Raw genomic sequence first — 15,287 nt, forward strand, 5'->3', positions numbered from 1 at the left:
AGAATGATAAAGGAACTAGAACTCGTGCAAGCAAAGATTGTAGATAGTCACGAGGAGACTTGACTCTCATACTTTGTACTGTCGAATTTGATCTCTGTTTTCTATTTCCGTCTTTAAGCTTAATCTTGTACGTCTTCAACTTGCACCCTTTCTGTGCTGTAGGCCTGGCTATGGTCAATTAGTACTGATCATCTTTTTTTTTTTTTTTTGACGGTGAGAGCATTTGAATAAGCAAAGCTACAATACTGCTGAGCAGCATATCACCTGGTTCCCACAACAATTAACAACTGCATGCCAAAGATGCTTCATTTTGATAAATACACATGCAATCAGCTTTATTTCTAGGCACAGCGAAAACTAGCAATTTCATCAGCAGTAGGCATTCACCATCCAGAGGGTGAGCGCCCCACGGTACTTACCAACGAGGCCGATATATACTGTACAAAAAAAGAAGTTCATCTGATATGGAACAGTCGAAAGTAATCCATCTTCAATGCCTAGAGAACTGATCTGAAACACCTAATAAAGCAAATAGAAACAAATACATCCTCAGATAGATATGCAAACATGACTAGGATGCTAGTTATCATCAATGCCTGGGGAATTTCTCGCTTTCAGAGTTGGATTCATAGTTTGTACATTTGAATCTCAGTAGATTGTTTAGCAACCTGCCTACACTTCGTAAACTGAAACCAAGATCACAATGATGATCTACTATCCAACCAGTCGCAACCTGTTACCACTTATCTGAAAATACAAAGTAAACAACAGACATTCAAAATATCAGATTGAACCTGAAAAAAATAATTGAAAGAGGAAATAAAGCACTTTAATGCAGACTACTCGAGAAATAGAGTGTCCTACTCACCTCTTGTATACAGAGATCAAATCCTCCCTCAATCTGGGTGCTTCCAAGAACAAATCACCACAATCTCTTACATCTACAGCCTCCATTTCAAAGTCATGGTGGCCATAAAACTCGTTCCATTCGAACCACATTTTGGCAATTGACTCTTTCCTAAAGCAGGTTGAGTGGTCTTCCTCTTCCGGCGAACCTGATGCAACCAATCTATACACGTAGACTTTCCTCTCCTGACCAGGTCGGAATGCACGACCTATAGCTTGGCGAGTGACTGAAGGGTTCAAATGCACGTCCAATATTATAATGCGTGATGCCCCTACAAGAGAAATCCCTTCACCACATGCTCTGATGGATCCAAAGAATACTCGAGCATCTGAGGAAGTGTTAAACCTTTCCATAGAAATCTCCCGTGTGTCATTATCTGAATCACCAGTGATCATAAATATTTCTTTTCCAACACTATACCCCTTTGCCTTCACTGTCAACCTCTCCAAGAACTTGAGGGGCAGGAGAAACTGGCTGAAAACCAACAGCTTCTCGCCACTTGATTCACAGAGCTGAAGGAGATTCAGATAAAACTTAGTTTTCACTCCATCTCTCTCTTCCAATTTCTCTAAGATCATATCAATCTTCTCCTCATCAACCCTGTCTTTAACTACTGAATTCTTTGAAAGACACTTCAGCTGAGGATGAACATAGAGAGCACTCCCTTCAGAACTTATTTTGAACTTCCTGGACAATTTCTTCAGCTCTGCAACTTCCTTTTGTTGTTTAGGGCACAGCTTAAGGAGAAGAGTAAAATCAACAAGTCCCGGAAGTTCATCCAGGAAATCTCCCTTGTAATAGTGAAGTACCTTACTTGTCATCTCTCGCAAATCTTGTATGACTGTTACCTTTCTCTTGAAATCTTTATCTTTCAGCAATGTATGCTCTACAACTTCATAGAATTCGTTGTCTGAACCTTTCCTCAAGATATCTCTTCTGCTACTTATTGAAACTCTGCTCAAGATACGTCTTTTGATGCCTTTTGAAGTGCCTAAGCGCAGGAATTTAGGCCTCACAAGGTTCAAAATGGTAAAAACTTCTTTGACATGATTCTGATACAGGGTCCCAGAGAGTACGATTTTTCTCGGTGTCTGAACCTTTTCAAGGGAGGTCAAAACATCAGTATCTTGATTCCTAGGCGTGTGACCCTCATCTAGTATAAGAATTGAAGGGCAAGTTAAAAGGATCTCTTGGCAGGAAGCTGCAGCCTTGCTGCAATTTGTGTCGCATACAATTGAAGAAAATTGCTTATATCCTAAGAAAAGAATGCTCCTTTCTTCGGCCCATTTCCTTAAAACTTCAAGCTGCTGAGTTCTACTATCTGCTTTGACTGAATAAAAGTCAAAAAGGGGAATGTCTTCTACTTGCCATCTTTGAAATTCCTTCTTCCATGTGGCCAAGATGCCTCTTGGTAGCACAACCAAAGGTCTTGAAAATGGATACTTAGCCATAAAACTCTGTAGAAAACTGATAATCATAAAGGTTTTCCCAGATCCGGGAGCATGGGCCATAATACAACCACCGGGATTATCTGTCATCAAGTTGCTTAAAAGAAAATTGAAGCCATCAATTTGATGTGGTTTCATTTGCTTGCGATGCCTAGGGTGGGCAGATATTTCAGCCACAGTGAAATCATGAGCACATAACTTAACTCCTCCTGGAGTATATTCAGTTTGGTCAGGGTCCTTGGCTGAACGACCTTCATATCGGTATGTTCTGGTACTCCTAGCCTTGAAGAAAAGAAGAAATCTGTATTAATGAATGACTACCCTATCCATGACAATTGCTGAGTATTACATAAATATTTTCTGCTGGAGGTCTAAATTCATAGGCTAGCGAGGACTGCCAAAATTTTGTTAAATGGAGATAGAAAACAGTGAACTACATATGCTGAAAACTCAAAGATTTCACCTCGAGATCATTGGAAAAACATATATGGAGAAACGAGATAACATGAACGTAGACAACGCAGGAGGCTAAACTGCTGACTAATTGAATCAATACAGATTTTCTTCAGTGTAAAGGCCTATATATTATATGGACTTCCTCATGACAGTTTTGGCATGCATATAAGTAACGCCACACATTACACTGCATCCTATCAAGATCTCTTACCAATTCATATGTGACTACCAAATACTCATACTGTAAAATTATTTGTCCCATAACATTTAACACCACAGAAGAATGTAAACATTATTGTGTTGATTCGTGTCAAAAATTTGAATTGTACTTCACAAAGCCTACTTCAGGTATTTCCCCACAGCTGTTAAAGAGAATTGAAAGAAGAAACTTGAAAAATCAACTTCAGCAAGTACTTGCCATTTTTTCTCATTTAGGAAAGCCAAGTAAGGATTGACGCCAATGTTCTATTCTTCAATTTCTAGTTCCAACTCATTCTTCAAAGGACAATGAGTAACAAATAGGATGCAAAAGTTTTGGAAAGATTACAAAGTTAACTGTTGCCCAGACAAAGAAAATTTACTTTTCTCATCAATATCACTTGTAAGAATTAGTATAACTTGAGCTTAACTAAGTCATACAAATCACTTACCTCTTTTTTCTAATGGAGGCTACATTTGTTTGAAGACTTTAAACTATAATAGCCGGAGTATGCAAACAGTAAACCCTAGCACCTCAAATGATGATACTCCTTTTGTAATTTTAGTGAACATCTCATTGGTTTTGCATCCTTATAGAAAGACTTAAATGCTTGATGCAAAGTTCCAAATTAAATCGAAACCTGACAGAAAAAAATTATAGGGTAAAAAATAAAAAAGCCCTCTGTGGTAAATCTAGTATATAGAAAAGCCTCCTGTGGTTTCAAAACATACAACACGACACCTCATGCTTTGAACTAAATTGTAAAAGTGACGGAATACGTTAAAACAGGGACGGACGAAATGACAAAAATGCCCTGATATAACTAAGCAAAAGACAGGTCAACAAAATCATTTGTTTCATTCTATAGAGAGAAACAATTGGGGGCTAATGGGAAGAACAAGTATATTTGTTAAAAATTTGATATAAAAAATTTACTTTTAGGTTCCAATAAGTCATTTCCGTTAATTTTAACGGATCCCCCTTTACAATTTAGTTCAAAGCATGAGGTGTCATTTTGTATGTTTTGAAACCACGGGGGCTTTTCTATCTATTAGGTTTCCCATAAGGGGCTTTTTTGTTTTTTTACCCAAAATTATATGAACACACATTCTTAGTGCTGCAATAGACTAGGTATTGCAACAACAAAGACAGCTACCAAAAAGCCATCAAATGATAGTTCCAATAAAAATATGCCAGATTATCCAAGGAGAAGGAACAGAAAACAGTTGAACTCATCCACAAGAATAAATACCCGAAACGTTAAAAGTTCTTAAAATTTGCTAACCAACACCACAAAGATAAGAGTAAATCCATCTTCCTTTACCCATACTATTCATGTTCGTTTTTGCTAAGCATCTTCTTTTATTGACTGTTTTCAAGCATCTCTACTACTCTGACAAGCAACCACTACTTCCAGTAACTTTATCCAGAAAACAACCACACTAGCTCTGTAACATTCCTTACTACATGTCCAACCTGTCAAATCTACTAAAGAAAGAGCAAGCTCTAGCTAGTGATGTGTAGAGCCAATGAGCATAAATGTGACAATAGACAACAGTCTTTACTTATATTATCAGCAGGTTGGAGTAACTCTTTTGCTCAAATTGAGATCTCTTATTACAGGCAATCTTGTCAGATGCTTTAGTCATAATGCTAAAATTTTTCAGTAGAACAGCATAGTTCCTTAAAAATCTTTGACATATTTCTGAAATATTAAGTTCGTCTAGATGTTGAATGTGTTAATCTTATATAGAACTCTTATGCTTTTAGAATGAAGTAGGATGATGGCATCTCCAGCAGAACCAATGTACGTTTAAGTGGGTAAAGTTAAAGGTCAAATGCACTGTGTGCATTGATGAGTGGTGCATGAATTCAAACATACACAGCACATAGCCGCTAGCAGCTTCAACACTTTTCAGCACAAAAATGAGGCTATTTCCAAATATTAATGCATGTCAAATATTATTTTCAGGTTTCACTGCAATGGTTCTAGACTCAATAAAGGAGAAACAAACCTTTGCATACTGATACTCTATTATGGTCTCAATACTTCTCTTAATGATTCCACAAACACGACATACGTAACCAATATCATCTTTTAGTATAAAAGAATGATCACACTCGTCTGCATCCTCAGCCGCAGGTTCATCACATGAAGGTTCTACAGCAGTTTCCTACCAGACAAAGAAAAGGATTGCAGTGTTGAAGTCAATGCTGAAGGAAGTTTGAAAAGGATCAAGTACTGACCGCAGAAAGTAATAATTCTTCCTTTTTTTTAAGCAGAAAGTAATGATAAATGAACAATTAATGATTTTGATTCACCCGGTGACCAGGTAGTTTAGTAATATCTTTACAAGTAAATCATCAAAGGTATCTGTAAAAATTTCATAGCTGATAAATGAAAGGACAGAGAATAACACCTTTGAAGATTCCATTGCAAATGTCATCTCTTTCCAGATATCATCCAGGCCATCATCATTAGCGCTGGAGTGCTCATTGTCATCCATGTCATCCTCTAACCCCACATAGACACCTTTATCATTCTTATCTTGCATCTGACTGATCGAGCTGACAACTCCTGCTCTTGAACGTTGATTCTGAGAAGAATTATAATTTACAGATAATATGTAAACCATGCATCACAGTATGATAATCTACAGTACAACAACATTGCATATAGAAATTGGCAAATTAAAAACTAATCAAGGTAGGAATTTACTTTCAAAGTTCACACAAACGTTAAAGTTATCAAACTCTTCTTGTCTACCTTGCAATTAAATCAGCCTTTGCCCACTAAGTTGCACTAGGCATACATCTAAATCTTCTTTCCAAACATTGTAAATATAATGAATGTATAGGATTTTAAAAAAAAAATATCACCATTCATAAAGCAATGATTGTTAAACAGTGTCTCCCATATGGATTCTTACTACATGTGTCAGTCTCCAAAATCAAGAAGCATCATAATCTAGAGACAACCTTTCTGTGAGGATGATTAGGTTGCTTCATGTGCATGAAATATGTATAAAATCGGGACCATGGGAGGCAACTAATTTGGAAGTCCAGATAATCTAACATATAAATTATACAAAGAGATTGAAATTTTTTCGCTTAGGCTGCCATAGTTTTCCTTCTTAGCCAGTAATGGTGCTAAAACTATGACGTGATCGAGTATTTCACTTTCAACACGATTCCATAATCTAAAAAGTAAGGCAATGCTGATCCAAGATAAGTAAGCAAATTTTGTTGAGGATTATTAATCTACTATTGCCAACTGATTATAACACAACCATGTTGTTTTGTACAATATGAGGTAACATAAGTAGATCGATAAAGCCCAGGAACATTTCCCGTGTTTAAACTTCTTAGAATTCAAAGATGACTTTAACTTACTACAACTGTGCCATGTCTGAAGAACAACTATTCACCCAACATGCAGAAAAAGAAATGTCCATCGGTAATTCAATGAAAATTAAGAATAAGAAAAGTGGCACTATTCACATGAGGAGGTTTTATTTCTCTGTGTTAAGAAATTTCTCCTTCGATGTTTTGTTGCCATAATCCTGATTGAAATATGATTCAATAAAATCTACCCATATTCATCAATAAGGAATAGGAAACAGCCATGAAAAACAATCTTCCTCTTTCACCTCAGCTACAAAATTTCAAAGACATTCTACACAATCCTTTCCTTAGTCAAGATTGTGCCCTAAATCCCTTTTTCACTCGCAATGTCACAATGCAAGGAAAATTTATCATTTGAATGACATGAAAAGAAGATTCTGCAGAAGTTATCAGCAACTGATTCTGTCAAACTTCACAAATTAAGTCTTCGGATAGCCAGTTTCTCTCTCTCTCTCTTTTTAATCTGGTTTTGTCAAATTCTACTTGATCAATGAATAAAGTATATGTCATGTTTATGGTCCTTCCATCATGATCCATACACTCTTTTACTCTGGTATGTCCAGCAACAGAAATTTAAACATTATATACATGCAGTGCAGAAATGTCCCAAACATCAAAGTTGATGTTCAGAAAAGATTTGTTAATTGTTTGTGCATTTACTGAAATAAACTTAATTAATCATAACACACTTACCTCAAAATCCTTCAATAGCAAATTTCTACCTGGATCTGGCAACACAATCTCCTGGTAGGGATATGCAGAGCCCTCATTCCTGAGGTCTTCATCATCTGAATCAAGAATGACAAGAGGCCCAGCTAGAGGGAGATGCTGTACCCCTGGAACAGACTGCAGTGGAGCAACAGTGCTTGCATCACAATCATCTTCCACATCAATGACATCAACAGAAGTTGATCCCTTTGTCTCAAACGGCTTTTCACTTGAGTAGTTTTCCAAATCCAGATTAGCAAGTGTAGGATCAACTGCACAGTAAATACCTAATAACAGTCGCCTCCGACGAATAAGGTCCTCCATATCGTTGGTAACACTTCCATATTTTCCAGAACCCAATTCTTCCAGCACACTAGACGTGGTAAACGGATCAGAATAGTCAATAACTTTTGCAGAAAGTTTTTGTTTCTTCACATCCAATTCCTCACGCCAACATGCAGAACCAGATTTCATGCCTCCAATTTTCATCCTCTTCTGTGTTTTCAAATTAATATCTGCACCGAAAACAGTAGTTAAGCACAAGAACTTTTGACTTTCTTATGAAGTTTGTTATAGCATCTGTAATTGCTTCCGGTTTAGAAGAACAGCCTGGCAAATGGACATCTATAGGAATTAGCTCATCAACCTTGCGGCAGTACTATGAGAATCAGTACTGAACATCCCTCCTGTAATTGGACGTGAACCCATTTCGTATGATGCGAATTGCCAGTTTGCTTTGATTTATTAAACAATAGGACCTCAGATTAATGAAGATTACTTTAATGGCCTTTTTTGCAAAAAGACCCTGGTTTTTAGTTCAAAGCCCATTAACTTCTAAAACCAAAGTAAATACAGCCATGTACAAACTCTTAAATGAGGAAAACAAAGTATAAAAAGAACAAACATGATAAGAACTGACTAATCTTTTAAGATGTGCATGTACTGGGAAGAAGAAACAAAGATGATACTTGTTATAGCCTCATAAAGACATACCAATGAACTTATCAGAAAAGCATACTTATAAAAGACAAATCATCAAGGCCATGCAACAGGATATATTGGAAGATGCATGAAGTGCTATACTGCCACTGAAGCACAGTATAATCCACAACACGGGGGTGTGTTTGGATTGGAGATTATTTGGAAAAACACTGTAGCACCTTTTGTGATGTAATATGTGTGAGATAAAAAGGTGTTTGGAAATTGGATTTATGATGCAAACTGAGTGAATAATATTCGGAATTTTTTTTTTTTTTTGCAAATTATGCTAACCAAACAGACCCATTGTCACACTGCAGAACTTTGAGTTTCACAGCAATTGGATAGTCTCTGAAACTAAGCACAATCCCAAATGAAATAACAAGCAAAACCACGGATTACAAGGCCAACAGACCAGAGTATTCTGACGGATTTTTCATCATTCACATGTTACAAGTTGACATAACAGCAGAACTCCTTATTTATTTTAGAAAAGTCTAACTGAGAGTCTATCAATTTGGCAGCCGCTGAATATCAATAATACTACCATAAAAGATGGCAAAAAACTAATGATTGCCTTTACCACAATTATACATCATCTACCTGGTTGAAGACAAAATAAAAGCTAGATTAGGAAGCTGTTACGATAGACATCAACGATTGCATAGGGCAGGGAATACGGTAAATAAGAACTTGTTTCTAATTATGCAAAGACCCACATGTGCCATGAGTAATTGAATTTTACGAAAACAAACAATAACTAGCACGCTTTCCATACATGAAAATTTCCGTTTAGATGAAAGTTTGCTCTTGTTTGGATGAGGTAAAGGCTTTCATTAGATAGTGTCAATCAGTGTACAGCAGATGTAGAATATATATAAACAAACAGACGAAAGATAATGGATGTTCATCTTCAGAAAATGATTACAGCGACTCCACAAACTTCCAAAGAGATCACAATAGCATCATAAAAGTTGATCACTATGCCAACAAAGAGTAGGCTTCTGCAAGTACCTTCAAGTACTAAATAAGAGAAGAGAAGACAACAATGGAATTTATCCAATTAACTGAAACAAGTTTTGCTTGAAGCTTCACTCAAGATAAGCCCGAATTCCATTTTTTCTTTTCTTAACATTACCACTCAGACATTTTGAAGTTCAAGAAAGATATGCTGCAACTATTTTTTTGGAAGAGATGAAACAAATCCAAGATGCGCAAGTCAAGTTTCTTTGTCATTCATCAATCCCATAAAAGGGCAACGGTAGAAAGAGCATGCCCAAAAAGAATTGTTCGCATGAAGGCAAAACCGAGTTTATTAACAAAAGGAACAAATAGTTTGCACGTAGGCGGGCGTGGGCATGCGGGGAGGCCAACTCTGGTGAAGTACCAGAAGTTAGAGAGGAGATACAGATACGTGTTCCGCAGAGGTAAAAGAATTGCAAGTGGGAGCAAAGTGACACTTGTAAATAAAAAATCCAAGCTTCAGAAAACAAATAAAATTCAGAAAATGCTGTACCAAGATGGATAACGAACAACAAAAACAAAGCTCAACTCCCAAAACATAACTATTCATCAGACTATGGCATATTTGCAACTACAATTACATGCATTAACATCAATGTCTTAAATAAATAGGCAATACGGGAAACTGGGATGTTACCACTGGGTCCGTAAGGCAGGAACCTTTTTCTGGACACCGGCATTCTGTCTCCTCTTTGCCAGCCAACCGTGGTAGAGCCCATTCTTCTATAGACCCCCGAAAAAAATCATGGTTAATTTAATTCATTCGCTGTAAAAAACCCATAAAACCATTTCAAAGAAAATTCAGGTCAATCACAAAATCAAGAACCCATTTATATTCAGGAAGAGAGTGATGAATTTTCACTGCAAAGAGGGAATGACTGACGTTGCTTAATCTGGCGCTCTGCCGGTGGGCTGACTTTGCTATCACAGCAAAGACGGTTCCAAGCATGCTTCTTTCAAGCCAAGTACGCAAGACAGCGAGGGAGAGTGGCGAGCAGGACTGACAAGAGGGGTTTTACTAGAAAATTTGGGGCTTTTTCTTTTTATATTGGGATAATTTCAGAAACCTCCCTTGAGATTTCTGACAATATCATTAGCCTCCCTTGAAGTTTGTGAAATTACACAAATCTCCCATGAGATTAAGGTTTTGATAACAAATTAGTCCAATTAGAAAAAGTAACGTTAAAAAAATACTTTATGGAGAGAGATGAAACTTTGATTCAATAAATACCACTTATGCATGTATATAAGTTGTATTAGTAAAAAAATAAAAATATATAAAAGTTAGAAATAATTGATACACACATTTCATCACTCAAAAAATTCACATTTAATAAATTAAATAATACAAATAAGCAATAAAACTACACTAATGATCACAAGATTCAATAAAATGGATTAGTCATCTTTTTTAACATGATGTTTGCTATGATTCTTGTGATTTTAAATAGAAAATTTTTTAAATTTTGCCTTTCTTTCCCTTCTTTCATTAGGTATAATATATCAATTAATGTTATTTTGTAAATACAAGTCATCACTCATCATTAAAAAAAAAATTAATAGTTATTTTTGTTAATTAGTTACTAATAGTTAATTAGTGCTCTAATTACTTGATTATTAGATATTAGTAAAGGAGAATGGAGGGAAAAGAAAGGCAAAATTAAAAAAAATTTCTGTTCAAAATCATAAAAATCATAGCAAATATCATGTTAAAAAAGATGACTAATCTAAATGTGAACTTTTTGAGCGATAAAATGTGTGCATTAATTATTTATAACTTTTAATTATTTTTACTTTTTTACTAATATAACTTATATACATGCATAAGGGGTATTTATAGAATCAAAGTTTCATATCTCTCTTTAAAATACTTTTTTAATGTTACTTTTTTTAACTGGACTAATTTGTTATCAAAACCTTAATCTCATGGGAGGTTTGTGTAATTTTACAAACTTCAGAGGAGGATAGTGATATTGTCAGAAACCTCATGGGAGGTTTCTGAAATTATCCCTTTTTTGTTGTCTTTTTTAGCTAGGTGGAGAACACCGAGTTTACAAGTGAACGGTCTGCACAGCGCCAAATAATCAGAGAGCATATGTTTTTTATCAGACGGATGGATTATTTTTTTGGGGTATTTTTAAAAAACTTTACAGTAGTTGTGTATATGAAAATTTTTTACTTTAGATGTTTTCTAGATTATTTTTATTGGTATTTTTAAAATATTTTTTGAAATATTTTAATAATTATAACTTTTTTGAGGTATTTTTTTAAAAAATTTTACATCATCCATCGCCACCACTACTCTCCCTCCTCCTCCCCCTCTCTCATCTCTCTTCTTTTCCTCCTCTCCCCATCTCTCCCTCGACTATAAAAGTTTTGATAGTCGATACATATCAGCGTGCTAAAAAAAATCTCTTTTTTATACTTAAGAACCTGTTTTTAATTAAAATCACAATAATTTTTTAATATAGATTGTTAAGTGCCAAAAAGAGTAATTTTGGGTATCATCGAGTAGTGTTGAAATGCAAAAAATTATTACCCATTATTTTTATCGTAAATTTTTTATGGTAAAAAAAAACAAACATGATTGCAAAGGATTCTAGCATTATGAATTTGTCTAAACTCATACCCCTTGACTAGTCCAGGTTACCCCACCTATAGTGACCTCAAAATTTTGTTAATTGAGATAAATTTTCAAATACATGTTATTGAAAATTAAAACATCTCATAGAGAAGATATATTCACATTTTTCCGCTCTATTTTTATAAGTGATCCTTATTGTGTTCCTTTCAAATCAATTATCAACACTTGATCCTATGAATATTTTATAACTCACGAAGTCTGCTCCATTTGAATTTGTTGTTTTTGAGAGTGTTTTTTAAATATTTTACTATAATAATGTATATGAAAAGCTTTTGATTATATATCTTGTGATGTTTTTTGAGGTTTTTTTGGATATATTTTGGGATATTTTTAAGGCTCACTAATTTTTGTGATATTTTTTAAAAATTACCACCACTCACCATTGCCACCTCTTCTTCCTCTTTCTCTTTCTTCTTGCTCCTCCCTTCTCCCCCGCCCTCTTCCTTTCCTTTTCTTCCATCTCTTTCCTTCTCATTTTTTTCCTCCCCTCCACTCTTCCCCTCCCTTTCCCCGCCATTCCTTACCCCTCCCTTTCTTCCCCCTCTAGATCTAACCAAAACCAAATCAAGACCTTTAGTTATGACATCGCGACCAGATTGCGATCCTTTTGGTCACGATCTAGCCAAGGCCAGATTTTGGAAGGGGGGGAAGAGGAGAGATGGGATGTGGCGGGAAATGGAGGAGGAAGAGAGAGGGAAAGGAAAGAGGAGAAATGAAGGAACGGTGGTGATGGGTTATGGTGATAGATGGAAGAAAAAAATAGTATATATTTTTATTTTTTATTTTTTATATATTTGGAGTTATTTTTTATATATTGTATGGATATTGTATTTTTTTGAGTTATTTTTGGTTGTATATATTATTATAATATTGTATATGAAAAAATTATTTTTTCAAAAAATGAAAAATCCAAACGGAGCTGTTGATATTGGGATTATTAGAAGAGGGTTCAATATTGATTTTGACTTGAGTTTTTTTGCCAAATTGAATAAGTGACCAGACAATTGAAATGCCCAAACCCTAAACGCCAACATGAGCTTTAGAGATCCAACTCTAGTAATGGTTTTGTACAAATTTGGATAGAGAATTTGTTACTGTTTGGAACAAACAATCCACATAATTGTTTTCATTGCCATCCCACTCCTAATGAGATGGGTTTTTATTCTTTCCAGAAATTGATCCAACAAAAAAGTTGTCTCTCAACGTAATTTCACAAAGAAAACCAACTAAAAATGTTTTAAGCTGATTGAGATAGATTTAATTACTATCGATAGTAATTGTACAGATACTACCAGGCCTACAATTTGATCATTTAAATAAGTATGTGCAATACAATTCAAAGAGGTTCTGCAAAAAGAGGGATGAGTGTGGAGTAGTGGGATTTGTCAGCCAAGACTCACTCGTCATTAGTGGTGGTGGCGGTCAAGGTGGCCGTGGGCCCATGGAGAAAATAAGAGAAATGATTTAGGGATAATTTCAGAAACCTTCATTCAGGTTTTTGACTATTTCACTTAGTTTTTTTTTTGAAATTTTTAAAATTACACTTACCTGTCTTGATTTGACACTTTGGTAACCAAACCTTAAAATAAGGTAAAAAATTTAATGAATACTCTAAAATGCCCTTATCTTACAAAGTTCAATTCATTATTCTAAACAACTGTAAAGTAATTTGACACAATTATAAAAAAAAAACGAGTCTCAAGTTTTTCATGCCAATATCTATTATTTAATAATCAACTATAACAATAAATCTTTTGCTATGATAAACTATTTTTTATAGTGTTTTATTGGGAATATATATTATTTTTAAGATAGAGAAGAAAGTGTTATCTTGTGTTTTTTTTTATGTTTATGGACTTTTTTTATAATAAAGTTTATGGACTAGTTTAGTGATGAAACTATCATAGTTTGGTAGTGATTTTGGGCAATTTTTTATAATAATTGTTGATTTATTCTTGATTTTGATACAAAAAAAGAGTTTCAAAAAAATTGAATGATGTTAAAAGTCATAAAAAAATTACTAATTTGATGTTTAATTTGGATAAATATTAGTGACAATATTGATAATTCTTCTATATTTCTAATGAAATATAAGAGAAATGAATAAGAAAGAAAAAAGCAAAAAATTATAAAATCCATCATTTGTATAAATATGACAACAAGAGAGTTTTATTAAAATATTAAAGTTAGCATTGTCATTTTAAATGGGTAAGGGAGGTAGGTAATTTTTGAAATCTTAAAGGAGTCACGTGAAATTATCAAAAACCTCAGGGAAGGTTTCTGAAATTATCCCAACAATTTAAAATTTAACATTAAAGTTGTCTAATTTTTTTTTGGGTGAATAACTTTCTACCCCCTTATGATTTGATATTTTACCATAACACCTTTATGGTTTAAAAACTTATCCTACAATATAATAAAACCTTATTTTACAATACAATAAAACATGAGTAGGGTTTTGTGTTAACAAAAAGTGCTAACATTACCTATTAAAAAATACCACTACATAACTATCACTAAACTTTTATATATTACATCACCTCCCAAAAATCTCTATAACTAATTTTTTATTCTATATATTTTTTATTATTTGCTTTTTTCTAAAATATATACACATATAATGCGTGCCACACCCACTAGTAGATATAATCCCTCGTAGTTTGGATTAAGGTGTCACTATTAGTTTTTTTGTTAAAATTAATGGTCAATATTAATAATTAAAATCAAACTAATAAATTGACAAATTAATTCTTTCACTACTTTTTTTCTTTTTTTCATTTTTTTCTCTTTCTTATTTTTTTGGAAGAGAAGAGATGATTTTAAACCAAATCCTTAATGGCATTTTCTACTTCTTATTTATCTACTTTCTATTTCAATTCCTTATTTTTTTTTATATTTGGAGGAAAAAAAAGAAGTAACAAAAGGGTAAATTTGTCAATTTATTAGTTTGCCTTTGCCTTTTTATTATTAACCATTAGTTTTAATGAAAAAAATTAGTTGTAACAGATTAAACCAAATCATGAGGGAGTTATATACAAATTTTTAAATTATAAGGGTTATATGAAAAAGTACCAAATTACTGTAAAATAAAAGGTAATTACCTTTTTTTTCCCTTCCATCCCTTCCTATTTCTAACTATCAAGTACAGAATTCGAATTTTAAACTTGACAACGAGCTCAATTTTCGCTATTCAAATAAGAGAATACTCCCAAGTTACTCCATATTATCCCAAGCTATTCCGATCAAATAAGAGAATACTCGAAATATTTCGCTATTCAAGGATTGAATCAGATACATGTATTTAGTTGGTGGATTTAAGTGAGTAAAAAGGTCTATGTAATTTTCCCAATGTTGTGTAACGTGGTATGTACATTGCAGATAGTCTCTCTTCTGGTGCGAGTATCCCTTTCTGATGTGAGAACCAAATTCCAGGAAAGCATTTAGATTCCCAGAAACCCCGACTCGCTAAGTATAAGCGTGCTGTTGTTTATATGCTCGGAAATAGCTAGTAAATTATGT

At 34.2% G+C, this 15,287-nt stretch overlaps 1 protein-coding gene across 3 annotated transcripts; it reads right to left on the reverse strand.

Moving 5' to 3' along the window:
* Positions 1-308: 308 nt before the first annotated feature.
* On the reverse strand, positions 309-10,137 carry LOC113731243 (protein CHROMATIN REMODELING 35). 3 transcript variants are annotated; one of them, XM_027256393.2, is made up of 7 exons: positions 10,008-10,137; positions 9,762-9,847; positions 7,109-7,638; positions 5,431-5,607; positions 5,026-5,184; positions 869-2,637; positions 309-747 (listed from the first exon to the last, which is right to left on the reverse strand). In XM_027256393.2, exons 2-7 carry the CDS (start codon positions 9,841-9,843, stop codon positions 744-746), a joined length of 2,721 nt encoding a protein of 906 aa, XP_027112194.2. In that variant the 5' UTR covers positions 9,844-9,847; positions 10,008-10,137; the 3' UTR covers positions 309-743. The 3 variants fall into 3 exon arrangements, with proteins under 3 accessions (XP_027112194.2, XP_027112193.2, XP_027112196.2); XM_027256392.2 differs by having other exon boundaries at positions 9,762-9,890; XM_027256395.2 differs by lacking the exon at positions 309-747 and having other exon boundaries at positions 865-2,637; positions 9,762-9,890.
* Positions 10,138-15,287: the final 5,150 nt, after the last annotated feature.

This window comes from Coffea arabica, chromosome 2e (genome assembly GCF_036785885.1).
Source record: "Coffea arabica cultivar ET-39 chromosome 2e, Coffea Arabica ET-39 HiFi, whole genome shotgun sequence".
Taxonomy (NCBI): domain Eukaryota; kingdom Viridiplantae; phylum Streptophyta; class Magnoliopsida; order Gentianales; family Rubiaceae; genus Coffea; species Coffea arabica.